This window comes from Petaurus breviceps, unplaced genomic scaffold (genome assembly GCF_028583685.1).
Source record: "Petaurus breviceps papuanus isolate PSGF00001 unplaced genomic scaffold, PetGlider_PUasm1.0 76, whole genome shotgun sequence".
NCBI classification, from domain to species: domain Eukaryota; kingdom Metazoa; phylum Chordata; class Mammalia; order Diprotodontia; family Petauridae; genus Petaurus; species Petaurus breviceps.
The window spans coordinates 8,895,787-8,921,710 of NW_027186473.1; the positions used below are offsets into that span (position 1 = coordinate 8,895,787).

Here is a 25,924-nt window from a genome sequence, read left to right on the forward strand (position 1 = left end):
ATTCCCCTACCTGAGGGTCTTCAAGCTAAGTCTGAATACTTTTTGGGTATGTGATAGTGGGGATTTCTTTGGGGATTGGCTGGACAAGCTGACTGAGGGCATCTCTTCCAATTCTGAAAATCTGTAATTGTTTTATTTATTAGAAAATCTGTAGTTTTATTTACATAGGAAATATCAAGATTGAAGTAATATCATTTCTCTAGTAGGACATTCACTCATTAGTTACTGGGGAAATTTCTAACAGTCATGGTACCAGCAATGAATTTAATTTTGATAAGACAGTCTAAACAGGGTGACTCCACATTCTCTGCCCCTTTTCCCAGCACTCTACCACTGCCATTGAAGAGTTAGAAGGGGACTCCACGGATTTGGTCCTTTTGCAATTTTGTGTGTTTCCCTAGAAGTTACAGTCAATACATAAACCAGTGCCAGCATAGGACAGTTCATTTAGTAAGGTTCCAAATAAGAAACCATGTAGTCTGTTGTTGAGATGGTATTCAAAGTATTCCTGGCATGGCAGAACATGCCATTGTTTGTACTCTGCTGGGTTAGCCTTTAGGAAATTAGGGTTGGCTACATATTACAATGACATAGTAAGAGTAGGACCTCTACAGAGGATATGTCAGATTTCCACTATATTCTATGTTAGTGTTTCTTGAACAAGATAAGGGATAGCATACAGGCAGAGGGTAAATTCTGATCTGCCTAAATAGTTTGAGAATCAACCATCAAAGTTTTTCAGATCTCTAGACAATAGTTTAATTTGCTTCATCATGTTTTTAAATAATTGCAAGTTTCTTTTTTTTTTTTATGACGGGATATTAAAAGTCTAAAGGGCAGAGAAAGAATTGCAAAGACATCAGATCTTTTTACCTCTGGATTAATGGTGAAGGTTTTAGTAGATTTTCCAACACTGAGAAGATCAAATATTATTTCTTTCATTGCAAAATCCAAACGTTCCTAGAAGAAACATACTTCCATGATACTATACTAAGTAACATTTGAGCTAGTAAAAAAAAAAGACAAATCTATAAACAATTATTAATTCTGAATCTGCTAAGTATGAAATACTATGTTAAATGCCATGGAGGATAAACTTATAAAACACAATTTCCTGTTCAAAAAGAGATTACAAGCTATTCAGAAACATGAGACAAAAACATGAAAAGTTAAATAGTAACAATGCAAGCACTGTCACAGTCTATAACTGCAAAATTAAAGGTAAAATTAAAATTGAAGACTGAGTACTTTAAGTCCAGATTAGAGTGAAATGGGATTGAATGGGAAGGTTTTATGTAATTTAAACTACATCTTTAAAAGTGGGATTTGGAGGGGCATTCAACAGGGACACAGGAAAATGGTATTAGAAAAAGACTAATTTAGGGACAGTAAAAGGCCAATTTGATGAAAGTCCAGAATCACACAGAAGAATAGTAGGAGACAAAGCTAGAAAAAGTTAGGTCAGATAGCAAAGAGTTTTGAATGGCAAAGTAAGGATTTCAGACTTCAATAAAATGTGAAGGCATTGAAGGCTTTTGAGAAAGAAAATGAGGTGATGTAGTGTTTTAGGAAGATTAATCTGATAGCAGGGGCTAGAATGGATTGGAATAGAGGAGTAAGAAGAGAACAACCAGTTAGAAACATTACAATAGTCTAGGTGTGAAATAATGAAGAGTGTGAAAAGACAGGAAGAGAGGTACAAAACAATGGTATTTTCAGAAATGTAATTTGGGGCGATATTACATGTGAAACATGATTTATTTTCATTAATGCTACTGAAAACTTAATTGCAACAAAACCTCATTATTTTTGTGTTCTAATGATTAAAAATACCCATTGCTCTGTCAAGTCCAAGATAATTTCATTTGAAAACATTCCTATTTTTTTCCATCTTGGTTCTAATGAGGATAATTGCATACTTTGGAATAATAGTATTAAATACATTTATTCTGTATCACTCAAAGATTTAGACAAAATAAATAATAAAAACATCAAGATATTTTACTTTGTTTATAATATCATGGGTTTTATTCAGTTATCCATCAATGATATTTATTTTGCCTGGATTTTAGAAATTTTCTTAACTCTGAAAGAACTACTTATTATTGTCTATTACTTAGAAAAGAAATTAAAATGTACTATTCTATGGTGAGCTTACCTGAGCAATGAATTGAATAATCTTGACAAATATATTAAGTGGTGTATCACGAGGGACAACACTACGGGAGCCTTTTGGGAAAAGTGCTGATACTATGCTCATAAGACGACTACAGGAAAAAAGAATTTACAAACAAATGAGACGATAAGATGCTATTGCAACAACATAATAAATTTATCTTTTTTTCATAATTCTTTAAACTTCTTTTCTGGTAGTAAAAGGTTTTTAAAAAAATTTTTGCAAAGGGTAAAGGCAGGGCAATTGGGGTTAAGTGACTTGCCCAAGGTCACATGGCTAGTGTTAAGTGTCTGAGGGTGGATTTGAACTCAGGTTCTCCTGACTCCAGGGCTAGTGCTCTATTCACTGTGCCACCTAGCTGCCCCTAGTAAAAGGTTTTCTATTTCTTCATCATCATCATCATCATCCCTAAGATTCATGTATAGGTCATTTGCACAGTACTTTTAATACATTATCTTATTTGATTCTCTAAACAACATTGTGAAGTAACCAAGGCTGAGAGAGATGAAATTATTTGTTTAAGATAACAAAGTTAGTGGGTTTCTGAAGCACATCCAAATTTTGGTCTTCACATAGTTATTCTTTTAAACCCACTAAAGTAATTTTATTTAGGTAGGTAGTCTTTTTAGCTGTGTTACATTAATAACTGGTACTCACCTCTGAGTTACAGTGTTGCTTTCACATTTTATTCTAATTACATAAACCCATAATAGTCTATACAGAGATTCCAGTGCAACTCGGGACATTTTGGGATCTTTATTCTGTTAAAAAAAACAACACCAAAAACCAAGTATTATTTCTTCCAAAATTTATGCTGTGAAAAATAATTAAACTCCTTCAATTCCAAATCATTTGCTCAATAATTATTAATAAAATTAAACTCCCACTTTTTCCACCAAAAATATTTTTAAAAGATTTCAAGCATGAATAGCAAATCAATGTCATTCTTATTTGGCAAAGTCTTTTTTAGTAATTTCAAAATAAAGTCATTAAAATAGTTATTTGGAAGAAGTATAAACAATTAAGGTTGATCTTGACTTTGCCCAGGGCAATGAAATTAAAAGAGTACCAAAATTAACTTTAGAACTAAGTAAACAGGAACAACTTATTAAAATGGGAAGCCACTAGATAGTGAGGATTGTTATTAACATCCCTTTATGAGTCTATCATCCAATATTCAAAGGTAACTATGATCTCATAGCTTGCAACCCAACCACACCTGCCTATTTTGTGACTCCAGCCCAAATCATCTCCTAAAGTTCCTATGGAGGATCTACTCAATATGTTGGCAGCATCCCTCTCTTCCTCTCTTAAAAAAAAAAAGTCTTACTGATTCCTTAAATCTTTCAATTAGTCGTTTCAGATGCAAGGATAGGGGTGGGCAGGGGACAGTCCTTCATGCTTTTACTCAACCTTGGCAATTGAACATCCTTCATAGTAAAAGAAAATAAAGCAAAAACACTCAAAATGGCAAATATATTTGTCAATGATTTGCATTCTGCCTTGGTAGTCCCTTATCTCTTTATCCCTCAATTTCTCTTGGCATCAAAAATAAAAATAGAATAAATGAGTTGTCTATCCTTTGCTCATTATGTGGTCATTCCATCATCTTTTTTCCTCATTTCTTTGATGACATAATTTACAACTGTTTCCATTCATTCTTTGGATAAGTTTCAGTCTGTTAACCCTCACCATGAACTTCCTATTATCACCCATGGATTGTTACTGGATCAACTGGAAAAATATTGGCATTAAAAAAGATGGGCTTTTGTTTAAGGGAGAAGTTTGGAAGTCTTTAAAATAACTACAATTTTCCAAAGGCAAGCCAGTCCACTCTTCTTGTTCAATTTAAGTCCGCCTATTGTCCATTTATTGTCTACTTGCAATATCTAACACAAACACACATACATATGTACATACTATATATACATACATATAAAACATGCATATATATGTATATATGCTGATGAATGTGAATGAGTCCCATATTACTGTCTACTTGCAATGTCTATTCAATATAAATACATGTGTACGTAATATAGACATATATGTATTCGTGCACATATATGTATATATCTTGATAATTGTGAATGAGATCTATAGGTTGTCCTTCCAAATGAACAAGAGGTATTGTTCATCCACCTGGTTTTTATTATGAATAGTTAGGCTAAGTTCTTATTATACATCTCGTTTAGAAAGCTCTGTAATGTTTGGGGATTTAACGAAATCAACACAATATAATCCACAGACAAAAACATTTGAAGGACCTCACCATCTTGAAAGAATCCATCCCTCAACTTGTGTTCTGTGATGCATCTCCACCATGACAGTGGTGAACACCTCTCTTTTTTGCCTTGCTTGACATTAATGATCAGAGGTTAGTTGAACAAGGTCATCTCTGTTGTCACATCTTTCAAAAAGCTTGTATAATTCTGACATATGCAAGGCAGATACCTTTTTGGAATAAACATTTTAAATAGCTCTATCAAGTCAAATGCTTTATTATAGTAACAAGCACAATGGGCTCTTCTAATTGCTACATCTTTCGATTATGTGATTTTAAAGAAGTGTTTGACTGTAGAAAACAGTTTATGAAAGCCCATATGCTTTATCCTAATATCCTTGACAAGGATGCTCTCAATGTAGGTGTAGATCAGTCTAATAAAAATTTTACATAGATAAGAGATTAAACATATGGGTTGGTCGTTATTGATCACTACCTTTATTTTTTTGGTTGGCATTTTTGGTATCTTCCACTACTCCAGAAATGTTTTATGTGATATTCTTAAACTTGTCTCTAGCACAGATCCTTTTATGTGTGTACTTGGTTTTGTCTAGCTGCTTCTGGTTTCTTCAAACCAAACGATTTTTAAATTCTTCAGTGCCACATTCACTTTCTCCATCAATTTATCAGAGATCATGACAAATTTCCAAATGTGGAGGCTCTACTATCTTTAATGTTTAAAAAGTTCTTATAAAAATGTGACCAAAAAGTTTGAACAGAGTTCTCAAAGAAGATAGGAAATCTGTTCACCACCATAAAATTATTCTAAATCACTAACACAAATCAACAATTAACATCCATAAAATTGACATGATGTTGATAGCTCCCCAATCTCCAATTTCACTGTAGACTGGCTGCTTCCCTACTTCCAACAAACAGACCCATGTCTGTCCCATCCTTAAAAAAACTCACTTGATCAATCCATGTCTGCTAGTGAACATCCTATTTCTCTCCTCCTTTTCACTTCAAACTCTTTGTGAAGCTCCTTCGCAATCAGAATTTGGTCTAAGAGTCAAGAGGGAACCACTGGGTCTTACTGAGGAGAGAGTACTGTCAATTCTACTTTCATAACATCTCTAACCTATGTCCCTTCCTCTGACAAAGCGACCATACTACTAGAGGCCACCATTACTTCAACACCTGGACGACTGCAATAGCCAGCTCACTCGTCTTCCTGACTCCTCTCTCCCCGCTCTTGTCTATCCTCCATTCAGCTGTCAAATTGATCTTCCTAAAACACAGGTTTGATCATGTCACCCATTCCTCATTAAAAAAAGAATGGTTCCCTATTACCTCCAGGATCAAATATAAAATCTTGTTTGGGAATTAAAGCACTTCACAGTCTGATCCCTTCCTACCTTTCCAGTCTTCCTTTACCTTACTACCTTTCCACACTCTCTTGGATTCATTGACACTGGCCTTTAACTTTCAACTGATTTTTTACTTGCTGTCCACCATGCTTAAAATACTATGCCTTCTCACGTTCATTTCCTAGCTTCTCTGGGTTCCTTCAATTATCAGCTAAAAGTACATCTTCTTCAAGATACCTTTCTTGATCCTCTTTAAATGTTAATGCTACCTCCTTTCCTCTTAGATTACCTCCAATTTATCCTATATATGGCCTGTTTGTATACTGACTCAAGAGTAATTCTTTCACATTCCTTTGTCTCTCCAGTGCTCAGTGCAGGGCCTGGCACATAGCAGAAACTTAATAAACTCTTGTTTACTTGACTGCTAAAAACATATCCCAGGGGGATCAAAGACAGAAAGGCATCATACACACCAAAATATCTACAGCATTACATTTTGTGGTAGTAAAGAATAAAAAAGAAAGCTGGTACCCTTTGACTGAGGAAAGGTTTAATAAATAAAGGTACTGAATATCATGTGTAATAATACCACAAATATGAAGTATTTAGAGAAACAAAGGAAGAGTGACAAGAACTGAGGCATAATGAAGTAAACATAATCAGGAAAACAATATATATATATATGACTACTATAATAACATAAAGTACAAAACATGAAATTGATATATAATTATAATAACTAATTCTGACCACAGAAAAGAGCTGAAAAATGCACCTCCCTTCTCTTTAGGAGAAGTAGAAGACTATGGATATTTAATGCCATATATACTGTCAGAAATGGTTCATGTGTTAGTTACTTCTACTGAAATGCTTTTTTCTCTCACTTTGTTAAAGTTTTTTTTTTTAAACTGAAACCTAAATATTTATTAGAATTGTGATAAAATTCAGGGGAGAAAGTTTCAAGCAAACAAACATAAGTATAATAAGCAACAAGTATATTAAACAAGGGTCCCCAGGTGATAGTGAAACAGGTATTCCTGGCCCTGAAAACTGATAACAGTAATGGAATGTCCCCATCCTGGCCAAGGCTTGCCCACTCTCTGAGTCTGATTGAAGAGAACAGACACCACTCCTTTGCCTACATGAACTGCTGCTTCTGAAACTTCCTTCTAGGGTAAATGCAATTCTCTTGCTGAGCACAGACCTGGACCTTCAGCAATAACCCCTCTTCCCCAACCACTTACCCCTTGGCAGGTTAAAAAAAGTTCCCCCAAATGTTCACCAAGGGGGTGGGGTGGGGAGAGAGAAAGTATGCTGCATTTGAGACCCTATCCTGAGCCACCCTGCCCAACTGTCCTCTCTTCACTCCCCACTTCTACTCCCTTTGAAGGACTCCCACTCTCACCCCAAGGGAAGTCAAGCTTCCAGGTGATCTCAGTGAAATATAATATGCTGAGCTCAGGGGATGTTTGTTGTGAAGGGGGCTGGTCATCCTCTGGTGTGAGATGACCCGCCAAAGTCATGAGGAATTCTCCTGAGTTATGTATTTTCCATACACGCTGCTCAGAAGTTGGGCTTGCTCTGATATTACAGGTAAAGGCTGTCTTTCTGTTATAGAGTAGGAAACGCATCAATAGCAATAAGGACCATGGGGGCTCTTGGGCTTCAGGGGACCCTTCCTCTAGCAGGCTGGACAAGATGTCTCCAGCACTCAGCCCAGGTGGTAGTAATAAGGCTCACCTTGGAGCTTCAACTTACTAGAATCCTTTAAGTTTCTTTCTGCACCTACAAACTACTCTAGATAAAGCAAAAAATCAAAACTAATAAAAAAAAAAAACTGGATAACGGAAAAATCCAAAGCTAATAAAAGGCTGGATAATTTTTTTAAAAATCAAAGCCAATCAAAGCTGGATAATGCAAAAAAAAAAACCTAGAACTAATGGAAAACTGGATAAATGAGAAACCTAAAGCTAATAAAAAAGCTAGATAATGCAGAAAACTAAAACTAATGAAAAATTGGATAAATGAGAAACCTAAAGCTAATTTTTTTTTTTTTTTGCCTTTTGAAGGGCAATTGGGGTTAAGTAACTTGCCCAAGGTTACATGACTAGTTTTTTTTTGTGTGGGTGTTAAGTGTCTGAGGCCGGAACCGAACTCGGGTCCTCCTGACTCTGGGCCAGCGATTTACTCCTAGCCACCCCTGTTAAAGTTTTTAATAAGGAATACTGATGAATAGAGGGAAGGGGGGAGGAGGGAGGGAGATGAACTCAGAAATGAATATGACATATAAAAAAGTATCAATAAAAATAAAGTTTAAAAGAAAAAATTTTGCAGATCTTTCCTATCTTTTTGTTGTTGCTGCTCTCCTCCTTGCATACCTAAATGCTCTTAGGATGCCTTTGCTTAATTGGCTCTCTCCCTAAATTTTATTTATTTTTTGTCTCTATCATGTCTTACAATCTTACAAGGGAACATTGCTCATAATTTTCCACCATCCATCTGTAAGATGGATAAGATTTTACAAAAGGATTTATACTGTAAACACATCTTGTCCTTGGCTATCACCTCTCTTTACCTGCAAAGTCAGTCACATGTATGATAATCATAACAGTTTTTAGGTTCTTCTAGTCTTTTTTTTTCCTTACTTTTTGGAGGGGGGAAGGCAGGGCAATTGGGGTTAAGTGACTTGCCCAAGGTCACATGGCTAGTAAGTGTTAAGTGTCTGAGGCCAGATTTGAACTAAGGTCCTCCTGACTCCAGGGCCAGTGCTCTATTCACTATGCCACATAGCCAGCCCTCTTCTAGTCTTCTTATGAAATTGTAGTTTATACTGATATCTGTTTTTCTTCTATTTATAGAGGTTAGGTTGGACTGTTTTAAATTGCATGCCAGATTTTTTTATTTTTATTCATTTTCATACCTTTGCATTAATTTATATCTCTTCTATAACAAGAATAGTCAGTGGTATGCCTGCACACAGGCAGCAGCTGCTCTAAAAATCACTCCTTCATCAATACTAATCATTTCTGGTGTTATGGTATCATTCTGGTGTTTTTTCTCTTATGCCCACTTTGAATTGGAGTTCTTAAGATTGAAATACTTGTTGACTGAAGGTATTTACAGATCCTATACTTGACTGTGTGCCACCATGGGGGGGAGGGCAGGGAGGGGGACAAGATGTGAAACTCAGGGAATTGTGGAATTGAGTCATGTGGACTGAAAGTAAACAAATTAATTTTAAAAAAGAAAGCTGTGCCAGGGAGGCTGTGGTCTCAGACAGCAGGAGGACTGAGAAATAAAGGATCACACCAGGACTGGGGCTCAGAACCTGTGTGACCTTGGACAAGTCATTCCACATCTCTAAGCCTCAGTTTCTCATTTGTAAAATAAGATAATGAAAGCATTTCTCTTAAAACAATTAAAAATTTAAAAGAAAATAAAAAAATAAATACTTGTTGACTTAATTTAAAAGGTATTATAAAGCTCTTTACAGAATTTTTCTATTTCCTTACTGTCTGTCTCAGTTCATAAACTATACCTATTCTTTTGTTATTTATCAGGAACACTGTAATTCCAGATGACCAAATGATCCACCTCTCCAAGAAGGTTTGAACCATCCATTCACATTTCACTGCACCTTTCTCCTGTCTTCTGACAGTATTTATAACAAGAATGTTAAGATTTTTATGATTAAGTTCCCTTAGCAATTCTACTTGTGGTTCAATGAAGACCTGACATGCAAAGAACCCAAGCCTAAGTTAACATTTACCCTGGAGGAAAGAAGGAATAGAGGTGGTTTACAAACTGGTCCTTAAACCTCCTACTACCAACAAGGCTGCACAAATAAAAGTGAGTGGCACAAACTTTCTATTTTTCTTTGCATCCAGGGTTGTCAAGGCCAACTATTTTATTACCAGGTGATCAGCCTTCAGATGAAGAGCTTTTTTAATTGAACTAGGCTGGTCCTCAGAAAGCCTGAAACTCTGGGTTCTGAGACTTTATTAAAAAATCTCTCCAGAATGGTAGCATCTGTCAAATTGTGTGTTCTACTTGGATAGCCTTTAAAAATCCAGGATAACCTCCACAAAATGAAGACCAATGATAGACTAATTTTCACTGAACTACATTTATTGTAATTATTCCTTGTATTATTTTAATATCATGAATTATAAAACTGATTTCAAAGTACTTGTAATTGGTGCCAAATTACTTATTATGGCTGTATTTACACTGAATTAAGATGTAGTAGCTTAAGGGATTAAATTCACTCAGAAAATATTTACTTCTAAGAATCAGGAACTGGCACACAAAAGGTTTGATACTAAAGGGAAGAAAGGAGTTAAGGTGATGATCTCTTGGATAATTACTTTTTTAGGTTATTTGAATCAAAGGAAAAAATAGTATGTGAAGTGGTATTCTAATTGGTGATATTTATTTAACACTTGGAAAAAATATGTATATGCCCTTTGTTTTTATATGAAATGTAGAAATCACCACGTTTGAGTCACAAATTTCTGAAGAAATATTTCTGAATAATTCTAAAGGAATTATTAAAAAGCAATAGCCCTGGAGTCAGGAGGACCCAAGTTCAAATTCTGCCTCAGAGTGTGACCCTGGGCAAGTTACTTAAACTTGCCAAATAAATAAACAAACAAATGAATAAAACTAATCTAATGCCATTCTATAAGTATTAAAAATCAATTTTAATTCTTTGCTACAGCTATTCAAAATTTTTCATTTTTTTTTAATTCCAAGGGTTTAAAATGCATTATTAGGTCTTTAAGTTTCATGAAACGGGAATGACATGTATATGAGTCTTTATAGGCTTGAAATCATAACAATTTTGAGTTCTTTGTCCAATTAGAAGCAAATCATGAGGTAAATTATGAACTTTCATAATCATAACTCAATGATAAAATAATACCTTAATATTTAAGTAGCTGAACTATCTTGTCAACTAATCGTAATGTTTCACATGTTACACACATACACACACACGTGTTACACCCAAGCATGGCACAGTAAAGAAAGCACTGATTTTGATATCAGAAAAAACTAGGTTCACATCCTGCCCTGACATGCATTAGCTGTGTATCTGTCCAAAATAGCTCTCTAAGACTCTAAGTCCCAGATAAGTTGCAAGTGTGGACTGGTTGAATAAGTCTCCATGCCAACAGTTCACTCTTGAAATAGAAACCACAGGTATATATCTGATTTATCTAATCTATGTGCATACAAATAATATACATATGTAACATACACAAATATATATGTAATGTACCCCACATTTCAGTTATAAACTGAAATGAAACAAGCATCTCAAATAAAAAGTACTAAGTGGAAAATGGATAATGGGGAATACACACCACCCAAACTTTTTCACCATCATGATTTGAAATTAAAATTCCATGATATCTTTCTAATAAGTCCTTTTCTATAAGAAATGAACTCAGGGGCGGTTAGGTGGCACAGTGAATAGAGTACCGGCCCTGAAGTCAGGAGGACCTGAGTTCAAATCCAGCCTCTGACACTTAACATAAACACTAGCTGTGTGACCTTGGGCAAGTCATTTAACCCCAATTGCCGTACCTTCTCCTCTCCAAAAAGCAAATAAATAAAAAAAAGGAACTCAGAATGGGATTTTTTTCTATTAAAGTAGCTCACCTCCCCCCCAAATAAAGTTAAAACATGATAACTATCAGAGAAAGTCACTCTATTTGATGATAACTTTTTTTTAAAAAAAGAAATCCACTTTCTATAAGTATATTTGGTCACCTGAAAGCACAAATGAATAAGAATGGCAAAATGGGGCTAGATAAAAAATTTTTAAACATGCCTTAATAAATGGAAAATAATAATTTGTATTGAGCCTATCTAATACTTAATTGTAAAGAAAATTTTGTTAAATTCTTGGGCTGCCTGAAAAGTTAGTTTTAAGTTTGTTGGCTTTGGAGTTGAGGAACTAGTTTCAAGTACTGACCCTGCCTCTTCTTATATGTGTGACCTTGATCAATTAATTGTACTCCTGACGGTCCCTACCCCCTCACCTGCCCCCAACCCCATATAATCCACTCCTGAGCCTTGTCAACTCTCCCTTCATGTTATATCTCACATCAACTCCCTTCTCTTCATTAAAATGGTTTCCACTACAATTCAGGTCAGAATAACTTGAATTACTGAAATAACCTCTGAAATGATCTCCCTGTATCTAGTGTCTCTCACCTGTCTGATGCATCCTCCACACAGTTGCCCAAAGTACAAGTCTAACTATATATGTCACTTCCTCAAGCATCTTCCGTAGCTCCCTATTGCCTCTAGGATAAAATACAAACTCCTCACCTGTTAATATTCTATTGCAGACTGGCTTCTACCTACCTTTCCAGACTTGTTTCATTTTATTAAAGTCCACATACTCAGTCAAACTGGAATCCTTGCTGTTCTTCATACACAACAATGGATCTCCTGACCACATGCCTTTGCATAGGCTATCCACACCCCCATCCCACTTCTGCTTCTTAAAATCTTAGCCTGTCCCAAAGTACAGCCAAAGCACCTCCTCCTGCTTAAGGCCTTCTCTTTTTCTTATCTCCCAAAAGCTTTTGTTCTCTCCTGAAATTCTTTTTATTTAAACTTTTACAATGAGCCTCCTTTACTTTTAGTAAAGGTAGCTTACAAAAGTATGAAGTGATATTTATATGTAAATTATATATATACATATATATATTTATATATCTATCACCAACTCATTTGTGTTTGATGATTTACTTGTGTAAGCACAAGCAAAGTGAGATTTTTGCGGTTTTTCTTTTGGGAGTTCAGTTACCCAGGCTCATGCTAAATTGTAAACATCTGAAGGATAATCACTTTTGAACTCTGATAATTCATAGCTGTGCTGAGTCACATAGGTTGTGATGCCTTCCAGCTCTGAGCCTATTAGTTGAAAACTAATGGGGGGTGGTATTTTATTTTGGGGTTCATTCATGGGAAGAATGTTTCTTTGTGATTTGGCTAGACAAAGTTCTGGGTAGTTATTATTAAGGAGTCCCCCAGCTTTGAGAACCCGATGCTGGCGCTCCCTGGTCTAGTGATTATGTATCTATTACTTTGTTGAGACAATTGAAGCCCTGTCCATTGGATCTATGTTAATTTTTCTATGTCTCTCTGCTTGTATTTTGTCCATGTTCAGGGTACTGACCCTTTCCCTGAACTAGTGAATGACTTTTACCTTCTTTACTTCTCTGCTTGTATTTTCTCCACATTCAGGGTGCTGACATTTCCCCTGAACTAGTGAATGACTTATATATGTTTTATTAAAGTAAGATGGTTGACCCTTTTGAAGCTGTCTTTCCTTTAGAAAAGCAGATCAAAGAACCTGTGCTAGCAGGCCATCTTGGGTTTGCTAGGGTGCTTGCTAATAAAAATTGTCACACAGGGTTAAATTTTCAAAGGCAATGATAAAAGTCTAAAGTATCAATTTATGCAAACTGTCAATTCTAATTTTTATGAGAAAAAAAAACCTGTCAGTCTGATCACATATAATTGGCCTGAAATAAACTGAAGGAAATAAGAAAACTATGAACCATGATACAATATTTTTTTTAATTGAGCATTAGCTCCTTTTAAACTCATTTTATCTGTGTTCTCTAAATATTGCAGTTATGTTCTGTGAAGAAATTGCTAACCAGCAGGAGCTTTTTCTCTTGGACGATGCTCGAAGCAGCATTTAAACAAAGTAGACACGCAACGCAACGATGGGCAAAGAACAACACGCTGCACAGATGGACAACAAAGCAATATCTGAACTTTAAAACTTCAGTGCAGTAACTCACCTGGAGGGTTTCTATTTGTTTTCTGATACTGTTGTTAGATGGCATCTAAATAAAGCAATGTGAGACAGCAAACATAACCAACATGAGATGCGGCACATGCATGTTAGATGAAAATAAGCACAAGACAGCTATTCACTAAGGTCTCTATTTAGGAGAAATCAGAGCGTTCCAACAGCAGTGGACGGACATACTGGTCAAACTCCCATAGCTTCCACTCTACGGAATGCATTTATGATCACTACAATGAGAGGGAACAATTACAATTTGGTTCCTATGCACATTTTCTAACCACGTTTTCCAATGTGAAATGTGCTTATTTTCCCATTCCAAGCACTGCATATGGTTTAAAGCGGATTCAAATATAAAAAATTTTTAAAAAACCAAACAGATCAAGCAACATGTATTTGAACTCGCACCTGACTTTAGACACAGTCCACCCATCTCCTTCATATTATATCTAGTTTATTCTTGTATTTGTTTTCATTTTCTACTGAAAAGAAATGAAAATATTTCTCTTTTCTATACACAGGCCCCCAAATGGCACCAAAATATTGACACATAAGAAAACCACTGACCTCTGTTCAGAGCCAGTTAAATTTTTCAGGGAAAAAAAATTAAGTAAAAGAAACTGCAAAATAGCATTCTGGGCATGCAGAAACAAACTCCACTTACTGGTAGGGTATAAATTGAAAAATGAAGGAAAGGGAGACTTAAAGTTTTATTAAGAAGGAAAAAATGGAACCATTTGATAATTTCTGGTTTATTCTTTCCTTCTTTCTTCTCTCCTTTTCATCCTCCCTCCCTTAAAGAAGCACAGACCTATAAAGGAACTTGAGAATTTACCTGATTTATTTATATGATGTTATAAAATATAATTAAACTTTTTCTTTAAATTATAACAAATTGTCATTTTTATAAGTTTCAGCTCTAATAGATAGGTTCTGAAGTAATATTAATCTTCATATAAGTGGAGAAAATAGATGAAATAATCAAGAAACTTCTTGGATTTCCCTTCTTCAACATAATAAAGTTGACAACAGAATAAGATTGGAGAAGATTCAAGACATTTCTTGATTTCTTAATCTAATTATTTATTAATATTACATTAGTTTTTCTTCAAAAGTTATATGTAAAATTTCTGCTAAATAGAGCCTTATTGTAATTTGTGTTAATGATCAAGGAGACTATATTCCAAACATACTTGCTGAGTGGCTGGCTCTTAATTCTTAGAATTAGCAAAATAAATATCCATGAAGAGAAATGAACTATATTTCAGAATACTTAGCAGGAGACAGGGGTTCAAAGAAACATAGTATTTTAAAGAAAAGCCTTAAGACATACATACAAATAAAATTGAGGCATTGCTCAAGTATTATAAATGTTAGATGAAAAAGGATTCCCCCCACCATATTTAAAAAGAAATAGAAAAGTATGAAATATCATAAAACAAAGAAAATTCTTCAGAAACAGAAGTCCGTGTTCCATTTTAATTAATCTACATGGCAAATTATACACTTTTAGGTATGATGATTTAATTGCTATGTATATTCTCATAAATGTTGATCAGGACACATCATCATTAGAAAAAACAGAAAATAACATTTAATATTTAACTCAATATTACATAATACATTTTAATTTAATTTTGTGAAAGTTATTCATATTAAATATGATAAAAATAGTTAAAATGAAATTAATCCAAATAAAACCTTTAAAATTCCCAGTTGCATATTTCTATTAAAAAACAACAGGCAATTAGTAATTTTAAAAAGTGAATGAGATTGACATAGTATTTTATTTGCTTAACTTGATATCTGTGATTGAAAAACATAACACTGATCTAAAATTGAAACATATTATTTAATTTGCTTAATATTATAATCAATCTCACCAATATAGTTAAAAGGAAACTTTTTTTTAAAAAGTTATATTCTAGAGGGAAAGTCTTTAACATATTTCAGGAGTTTAAATTTTATTTGCAATCCAGGAATTCCTCAAAATTTTTTAAGCAGAAAAACAAAAGGAAAAAAGGGACTATTAGAAACTAGTCTAGTGTAATAAGACTGGAGATGTGATATTTTTGCATTTTGGCTTTGGTATCTATTAAATTTTGTCCCCCATAACCCCAGTCCAAAGACTATTACAAAATTAAATAATTTCTAAAGTTGTTTTTTTCTTCCCCCCCCCCCCATTCCATGGAACAAAGTTTCAGTCAAATTCTAAAACAGGAAACATATGGATAGACTCCAAAATGTTATTAAAATTTAGCAGATCTGGAACTGGTCAGCAATAGTGGTCAGTGAAAGACATGGACAGGCCTTTCCACCATTTATCACACACTAGGGAGATTTTGATCTAAAAAAGAATAAAACAGGCACTACAGCATTCATACAGCTCTAGGTTGGCTCCTATACCACCTCATAATCTGTGTGAGTGCTGAGTTTAGTCATCCATTCCTGACTGGAAGTACAACGTTCACTGAAATTTAACAAAACTTCTCTACTTACTTCAATAGCATATAAATTATTTGAGGGTAGAGATTTTGTGTGTTTGTAACCCTAAGGTCTAACACCTGGCCTAGCACACAGTAGGGAATTAAAGTGTGTTAACTGCTTATTGAAATATTTTAGTTTTATTTTAAATTGTATATACAAGTCTGTATGAAAGAATGTACTAAAGTTTTGAAGTTCCTGAAATTAAAATTATTTACTTTTAAATGTGACAGTTTTTTAAGAAAATGCCAGTTATTTAAGAAATTCTAAATCCAATAGTCATTTGCTAGATTGGACTAAGCAGACCTATATAGAATACTTTAATTTGTTTTGCATAGCAAGATGTGTCAAAAATGAGTAAGGATCAATGTTAGCAAATACTCAGATTTCTGGGTTTGTTCAAAACATATTTTTTAAAATAAGAGAATTTGTGAATTTTTACTCATCTATATGATTTATGACTAAAAATTTAGTGTTTAACTGTGTGGCAAAGTATTTTCTGCATAATGCTAAAAGGGTTGTTAAAAGAATAAGTATCCTCTATATACATTATCTTGTTTCCTATAGCATCAGTTTACTAACAATTATTCTAAGACCTAAGATATTATCAGTTGATACTTAGTCTGCAATGTAAAATAAACAAAACTGGTTGACAAAATGTTAACAGTATTGAGAATGAAATGAAAGTGCTATATGAGGAAAAAAACATGAAATATCATTTGAGAGTACTTGAGAAGGAACTAACATACTAAAATATTTTAGGTTTATTTTAAATTGTACACAGCATGTCTGTATGAGTAAATGCACCAATGTTTTGACAGTTCCTGAAATTAAATTATTTCTTACCTTTAAATGTGACAAACAATTTTGTAGGAAAATGTGCCAGTTATTTAAGAAAAATTGCTTTTGACTGACACATAAAAGGCAGGTAATCAGAGGATACAAAGCCTATTGGACAAAAAAAAAGTATGAGTTTTTATTGGGAAGTTAATATACTTGTTATGCACATTATATTCATTCCTATAAAAAAAGAAAAAAGTGTTCTTTTGTATTGTTTTGCTACATGAAATAAGAAAAACACATATCTTCAACATACTTCATCTTATTCCTTAAAGCATTAGTTTCCTAACAATAATTCTCAGGCCTAATCATTAGATAACTTACCTGCTGATAGTACTTGAAAGTATTTGTGAAGGTACTAAATATATCAAAAACATTTATCACATAATAAAACAGAAAAAGAACACAAATGAAAAGCAGAGCAACATTTTGCTCTCCCAATTCTCTCCCCCCACCCCTCCCCTTTACAATCCATCTTCCTATGAACTGGTTTCATTCCAAACTGGCTCTGGGACTATCACAATGGAAAAAGGGATTTAAATTTGGTGGTGGGCCAAGGCAGGGAGCCCTGCCTTCCGTGGCAGAGCTGAGACAATGTGGGGAGCCCCACAGCAGGGCTGAGAGAGAATTGGGAGTCCTGCTATTTCCCAGCAGGACTGAGTGCTATCTACCAGGGGCTGCGAGTTAAAAGAGAGAGGGGACTCAGAATGGTGGAAAATAGTCTCCTTCATTCTCTTACAGGAGGCTTCCCAGTGGTTTTCCCCTGTGGACACTGCACACAACAGTGTTCCTAGGCCAGGGGTGAAAACACCATGCTAATCTCCAGGATCCAAACCTCACACCTGCATGCTTGACCTCTTCCCTGGGGGATGGGGAACCGATATGGGCCTAGCAGCAAGCCCTTTGCCTGAGGGCGCTCATCCAGCCTTCAGGGTCAGAGTCTAACTGGCCCCAGTCCTCAACAAGCCTGGCCCTAGAACATTTCAAATTCAACTTTTGATTGGTGTGATTCAGTTACATTCTTAGACCATTATGAACACCGGGACCCGTTCTAAAACAGAACCGATAATTTAGATCGGTCAGATGTTTTTGGAAGCACCAATAGTAGACCTAAGTTTTAGCTGAACTTAAAATTCACCTACTCTTCTTGTGCATTATGAACTCACGGGGTGAAGCCAGAATTCTATGGGGCTCCTCTAAACAAAATACAATAAATCAGGTTTGCTGTAGTACAACCCTTTTTACTAGGATTGGCTAGACAGAAACATCTTTCTAGGAATTGCTATAAATGTGTTATTCTTCTGGCCTGTTTTTTTCTCTGTGTTAATGTTTTCAGCTCACCATACCATATACTTCATTAGTAAAGTCCTAACTAAATGCTTCATGAAGACTTGAGGTCAAGGTCATTGCCAGGAAGATAAGATGTGGCTAACCTTACAAAGGGAGAAACATTTTGCACATATTCAACTGAGGACTATTTTAGATAAGTACCAAGAAGTTCATCACCATAAAAAGAATTGACCAGCTGTGTGGTCTACAACGGTGAAATGAGAATCAATACTGACTAAATCATGGATTCTTGAAATCTGAAGTATTTGTCATAAAAATAATCAGATTTCTTTCCCTAAATTACAGGTGAAAATGGTCTCATTACTACATAGTTGTATTTCATTTACTGAATCAGAATTTATGTTAAAATTATTTAAACTGATTTCTTAGGTTATATTATATTAGATAATTCACATTTTTCTTATAATGAAGTATAATTCCAAAACTGAAGAAACGATAAACCAAAATACTGTTTTAATCACCATATCCAAATTATTTTATTTGCGCAAAAGTTATAATTTATGCAATTAAAATGATCGATTTAGTCTTTTATAAATTTTTCTATTCTATGTCCACTTGTGAATTCTCTTAATCTTTCATTCTTTATTTTTCTAGGGTATGATTTTTCATATTTCATTCGCTCATTGTTACATTTGGAATTTATCATGATTGATGATATAAAGTATATTTAACATTCAAATATATTTCTCATCAATTTTCCTCCCTAGTTTTCCCATCACTTTTGTCAAATCAAGAGTTTCTTCTTTAGGAATCTGTATACTGTGAATTAGGATCACAGTTTCAGAGTTGGAAAGAAATAAGGAGAGCATCTTACATTTGACAGAGGAGAAAAGAGAGGCCTAGAGAGGGGAAATGACTTGTGAAAGATAGCAGAGGGGCTCAGGAAGTTAAGTTTTTGTTGTATGACTAAAAGCTAAGTACTCTGTCCATTACACCATATGAGATGGCCACGTGCTTTAGGTTCTATTTTGAAATTTTTTATTCAGGATAGTGTTTTGATAATTATTGCACTGTAATTGTTTGAGTTTGAGTAGCCCCAAAACTATTCACCTTCTGGCCCTCCAAAAAACAACCTTTTTTCATTATGTACTTTGGTATTCTAGAACTATTATTTGTCTAACTCTGGGGTGGTTTTTTTTTTTTTACTTTTATTAGATACCTTTGGCAATCTGATATAGTCTATCATTACTTTTCAGAGCAACATTTTTAAATACATAAAATATTTGCTATTAAAAAGGAAACCAAAGATCAGTGAAAATAAATATGTATTTATTTGTCTATCCAGTTTCAAGGATTCCTTGAAATCTAGGTGTCATTGGATCTGAGGTTAAGAACATCAGATACAGAGAGAAAATAGAAGACCCAAAGACAGAGCCGTGGGAAATACTCACAGCTAATGAGATAGACATAAAAGACTAAGAAAAAGAAACTGAGAAAGAATGGACAAGTAAATGGGTAGAAGGAGAATAAACAGAGTCAAGTTGCAAAAGTCCTGTGAGGAAAGAATAGCCAGGAGAACGTAGCAGTGTCAAATAATGCAGAGATACACTGTTTTGTTTAATACAATTATTAATAAAAGTCCATTTGATTTGGCAATTGATTGCTAGGAACTTTGAAAAGAGTATTTTTAATTGAACAATTAGGTCAGAAGTCATACAGCAGAAGGGTTAGAAGAAAGTGAAAGGAAAGGAAGTTGAGGTATCTTGTATAGACAGCTTTCTCAAGTAATTTAGCTGAGGAGTAGAGACAGGAAAATAGGTTGAAGACAGAGTAGAGTAAAAAAAATTTTAAGAGGAAAAAGGGCTGAAATTGCCTGAGGGAAAGAATTCTTCAAAGCTAAATCACAAGCAGCTGAAGCAAGCAGCTAAGAAAATAAGCTACAAGACAGAGGAAGAAAATATGCTGCGCAGCAACAACTCCACAGGGGCTGCCCAGCGGAGGGCAGCAGAGAGCAAATAGCAGTCTAATAATATAGCCAGGCTACACGGGCAGCTTCCGATGTCCCAGATGTTCCCTATGTGTGTGTGTGCCTGCATGCATGTTCCCTGACCACATGGTTTTGTGGCATGTACCTCCCTCCCCTAAAACATTATGGAGTAAACTGTGAGCAAAAAGACAGACCTGCAAACGTGGAGATGTTTGGTTTTTTAAAATCATTTATTTTGCTATGCTGTTTGCCTAAACATCTGTTGATTTCCCACTAGGAAAATTAAAAGCTCAGGAGAAAAACCAATTCCGTGAGAATTTTTTAAACACGGGAGACAATTTAACTTGTTTCTAATTAGCAGGGAAAGAGTTAGTAGAGACTGAAGATTAGAGAGAAAGTGGGGATGATGAGTGAAAACCTACTGGAGAAAACACAGGATGAAGAAGATGATGATGATGATGATGATGGCGGCTAATATTTACCTAGTGCTCACTATGTGCCAGGTACTGTGCTAAGCACTTTACAATTATTACCTCATCTGATCCTAATAACAAGCCTGGGAGGCAGGTACTGATATTAGCCCCATTTTACAGATGAGGAGCCTGAGACAGAGGCTAGATGCCTTGCTCAGGGCAGGTATGTGGAAGCCTCGTTGGCACTCAGGTCCTCCAGACTGCAGAGTCAGGGCTGCATCCACTGTGCACCCAGCCGCCCCTGCACGGGGTCTAGCAAGCGTCAAGTGGTTAATAAATAGGATTGGTTGATGCACCTTAGACTTTGAGGAAAAGGGGACTTCAAAGAATTAACAGAAAGGACAGAGTTCCACAACTGAAAAGTTCTACAGATTTCTTCTAACAAGAGGAAGGTTCTCAAGAAATAAATACTGATGATGAAACATAAATGCTTCAAATGAGACAGAAACATGCTGGTATCTAAGAGAATGTAGCTGATTCACATTAAAAAAAAAAAACAGAAGATGAAAGCAAGGATAAATACAAAAGACTGACAAAATTCTATAAGAATGTCAGGAACAGTACAACTAAATCAAGGTGAGATTTCTAATGAATCCTAACAATAAGGGAAAGGATATCTTGAGCTTGTAGCAGTAAGCACCCCGGCCTCCCCAGGGTGGCTGCCAAAACAGGTTCTTAGATCTGCTTTTCTAAAGGAAAGCAACTCAAAATGGGCCAACAATTACTTTAATCAATCAAATACATATATATATCATTTACCTAGTTCAGGGGAAAAAGTCAGCACCCTGAACTTCAGAGGATACAAACAGAAGTTACAACAGAAAATAACACAATCAAGCAGACAGGGCTTCCAGCTGTGTGACCATTACATCCATACCTAGTAGTTACCAGAGAGGGAAGCACCAACATCTGAGTTTTCAAAGGGGGGGGGGGGCCCTCAACAGCTGCCCAGAGTCTCATCTGGCCAAATCACACAACTCTTCCCAAAGTCAGCCCCAAAGCAAAACCTCACATCAAGGTATATATAGCCTTCTCCTGACTCAGAATGTCACAGCCCTCTTGATTCACTGCCCAATCACAAAGTAACAAGATATGGGCATTCCTGGAAAAAAAAACAAGCCACCCGCCACAGGTTCCATGTGACCACATTCAGCCTATTAGGGGGCAGAGTATATTTTCAAATCAGGGAAGGTTCTCAGATTCACTTAAGCCCATCAAGGGGCCAAGGGGCAGGGAAGATCTTCAGATTCCCGTAGCCATTACAGAGCTATCTTGGGCACAAAAGAAAGGCCAAAGGAGATACCAAGAGCTTGAAGAATTTGGGGTAATAACATCTTAAGAGAAAAAAAAGAAAACTTTCAGGTCTTTTGTGCTTCTAGTTCATTTATCAAGTCAAGTGATCTTCAAACTTCTACATATTCTGAGAGACATGTGTTTTCGTCCATTTAGATATTCCCTCCACTGATGCAAGTTACAATTCCTCCAAGTTTTCTCATGCTATACAATCCCATAAATCTTCCACAAAGGGTCTACCCAACTTGATGGAGACCTTCAAACTGTCTTTATTAAACATGTTGCCAGGTCTCAATGTACTACACGGGTTGTCCAACTGTTGTCTCTCATTATCAGAGCATGACTACTCTACCTTTTTTTCTGTCCTCACATTGGATAATATCTTCTCAATCTTAGTAACATAAAGCAGCATGCTATTTTTACACTGTTCTTTGGGTTATCTGTAATTATAATTTTACAAAAAGCTATAGATGTATTATGATTCACACAAAATAGAAGAATACTGATGTTAGGTAAGAATTTGCAACAGCAAAAACATTTATCCAGGACTTTAATGCTTCCAAAGTATGATACATGCCATTGCATTGTGTGATAATGGGCAATTCAACTAAGTATTTGGAACTTCAGGTTTCCTAATCTCAAAATCGGAATAAATAAATAAATGCAATACCTAAATTCACAGGATTGTTTTGAGAATCAAATGAAATGATAACCATAACAGGTTTTGTGAGTATTAATGAAATATAAAAACACCAGCTGTTGTTAATAACAGTATATTATCACCATGTGATCTGTTCACATTCACTCTAGCAAATAAAAGGCAAGGACAGGATTCAAAGCCAGATTCTATGAGTCTTAAATCCAAAGCTCTTTCCACTGGGCCACACTACCCCCTTTGTGAGCATGATGCAGTTTCTTATAGGTAATATAGCATATCTCCTCTTGGACCAAGCCCATTGTTGTTGGTAATACCTGTAAAAGAGGTATGTGAAGATGTAGATGTAGATGATACAAATGTAAATTTCCACATCTAAATTCACACCTTTATCTACAAATGAGGATGCTCAACCAGTTATCTATCAAAGTCTGAGCAACAGGCATTTTCCATCCATTTTGCTTTTGAACTATGAATGGTTAGACCAAGCATTTTTCCATGCCTTTAAGTATACCACCATCTTCTTGCTTATTTATGGTATATTTCAATTTCCCATTAACCATTTTTATTTTGCTGTTTGTTTGAATTCTTTTATTCTTGAGTTTCCTATGGGTCATCTGTTATGCACTGGTAAACACTTGAATGGAACATTTATCTCCATTTTATACTTTGATTAATGTTGCTACTGAGTGAATCCATAGTCTTAACTATGATACTAAGATTTAGAGATCTTGAATAAGGAAAGCTTTAAAGTAAAAAGTTTTTCTCAACATCAATAGAATCATATTATGTTTGAAATTACCTAGTCCAACACTCTCACTTTAGAGATGAGATATCTGAGGCTTAGTGGTTAAATGATTTCATTTATCCAAGGTCATATAGAAACTAAGAAAGACCAAGGCCAGAATTTGAACTCAGGTCTTCTGCTTCTATATCCACTACTCTTTCTAAACCAATATGCTGCTATTCTTTACATTTCTCAATTACTTTAAAGATATTGTCTATAGGATAGTGTTCATATAGTCAGGTGTGGCCACAAAGTTCAAATCAGTCTCAGGCACTTATTAGCTGTGTGACCCTAGTCAAGTCACTTTACCTGTTTACTTCTGTTTCCTTAAATGTGATCAAACTCTCTCTCTCTCATAATTATTATTATACTCTCTGCTACTGAGGAGGCACCCAGTTCTCTTGACCTCAGAAGTTCAGAGATGCAGTGAATTAAACCTTTTAGGTACCCAAACTAACCCTTGGAGTGTGAGTACTCCCAAGAAAAGGAGTGAACAAACCAGTCCAGGTTGGAAAGAGAACAACTTACAGCTCCTGTGTCTATTAGGAGAGCAGACTCATGGGTAGCCACTATACTTCCAGTATGCTGAAGAGAGGGAAACCCAGGCTTTTAAAATAATAATGAGGACAAGGATTAATAATAAAGATAATAATATTTTGTCAAACTCTGTCACACTCTATGAACAACCTTGACTTGTGCAGAGAAAATTCTTAGAAAAACTTTAAAGTACAGAATAAAAATGATTACATGAAACTGAAATGCAACATGAACAAAAAAAAATCCAACATGGACACTGAAAGAAGTGTGGATGTGACTGCCAAGTCATTCTCAGTGTTCTTTGGAAAACAACAGTGAAATGAGAAGGTATCATGGGAATGATTTTCAAAACTGTGGAGAAGAAAAATACAATAAACTATAGGCTGTGAACTTAATTTAGATTCATAGGAAAATTCTAAAGCACATAATTAAAAGAAATGGTCTATCAGCTTTTGAAAAGTAGTAAATACAAGCCAGCATGGACTCACCAAGAATCAGCTACCCCAGTCTAGCTTTATTTCTTTGCTGAAATTAGGCAGGTAAATGAGATGAATATTATAGATACTTTTCATTGTTTCTATAAGACAGATATCTCATGATATCTTCATGGAGAAAAGATGTGAGATGAAAATATGGTTAAATGGATTCAGAATTGGATGAAGAAATGTTTGATGTCAGGCAACAGGCATTTGCTAAGCCTCTACTATGTGCCAGGCTTAGTCTTGCTAATCAAGAGGGAAACAAAAAAAGGCAAAAACAAGGTCCCTGCTTCCAAGAAGCTAAGACTACTGAGGACTATGCATAACTAAGATGTATATAGGGAGCTGGAGGTACTCTCAGAAGGAAAGCACTGGGTGGGGGTGGGGAAAAGTTGGAGGAAAGGTGAAGGAACAAGTATCAGGAAGGTAAAATCTGAAAGGAAATCCAGACAGTGGGATTTGAGCTAACTGTTGAAGGATACTAGGAAAATCATGGAGGACTCTACAGAATATCTCAATGCTTTGACCCTAGCACATAATTATCAATGATTTGGAATAAAGCATAAATGGCATAATTGTCCAATTTCGTAAATGATAAGATTACAGTAATTGCTGATATACTAGTTAACAAAACTGATACTGAAAACACCCCGAGAGTCTGGAACAATACACCAAATCTGGGAAGATGAAACTTAGTAGGGAAAAATGCAGTCTTATACTTGGAAGGGGGAAACGAGGCTAGATATCTCCTCTAGGAAAGCTTTAAAGTTAAAACCTTTCTAAGAATCAGTGCCTTCATTTTCTAGATAAGGACAGGGAAAATGGGCTAGACAAAAGTTCATGTGAAAAAGACTCAAAAGTTTAAATGGACTGCAAGCGATAGGATCTAGCAGTATGATTCAATAGTAGAAAGAAATGCCATACTCAGAGCACTGTCCAGGACGAGAGAGGACACTGTTCTTCAATCATCTGCCTATGTCAGAAGTTAAGTGCAGTACTGAGTGTCCTTAGGAAAGATATTGACAAGTTAGAGTGCATGCATATATAACACAGCGATCAGGACAGTGAAGGACTCAATCTTCTACCATACAATGACTGGCTAAAAAAAAAGCTTAGCTAAGAGATGAGAATATTGGGGGAACATGTAACTATTTAAAATGTCTGAAGAGTGTCAAAGACAACAGAGATTAGACTTACTTCCAAAGAGCAAAGATTAGGAGCAATGAGAAGTTTCAGAAAGTGTTATTTGAAAAAACTTCTGAACTAAAGCTGTCCAAAAGTAAAAAAGATTGCCTTCACAGAGGTAGGAAGTTCCTTTTTACTACAGAATTTCAATAGCTTCCTGGATCATCATTTGTAAAGATTACTGTGCAGTTATAGGTTGGATTATGTGAGCCTTGAGGTTTCGTTCCACCATTAAAATTCCAGTTAAGTATACCACATTGGGGAGAATAAGAAATGGTCTACATACAAAGAATTTATGGTTATAAGG

General features: G+C 35.3%; 1 protein-coding gene across 9 annotated transcripts in view; it reads right to left on the reverse strand.

The window, feature by feature from the left end:
• Positions 1-25,924, reverse strand: part of FRYL (FRY like transcription coactivator) — a 314,599-nt gene that overhangs the window by 129,835 nt on the left and 158,840 nt on the right. For 8 of the 9 annotated variants that reach the window (XM_069105195.1, XM_069105197.1, XM_069105194.1 and 5 more), the window contains 5 exons: positions 16,938-17,039; positions 13,600-13,644; positions 2,834-2,937; positions 2,159-2,267; positions 874-960 (listed from right to left, as the gene is read on the reverse strand). In XM_069105195.1, the coding sequence (XP_068961296.1) occupies positions 874-960; positions 2,159-2,267; positions 2,834-2,937; positions 13,600-13,644; positions 16,938-17,039 (447 nt within the window). The remainder of the gene's footprint in view (positions 1-873; positions 961-2,158; positions 2,268-2,833; positions 2,938-13,599; positions 13,645-16,937; positions 17,040-25,924) is intronic. The other variant, XM_069105201.1, reaches the window with a different exon arrangement.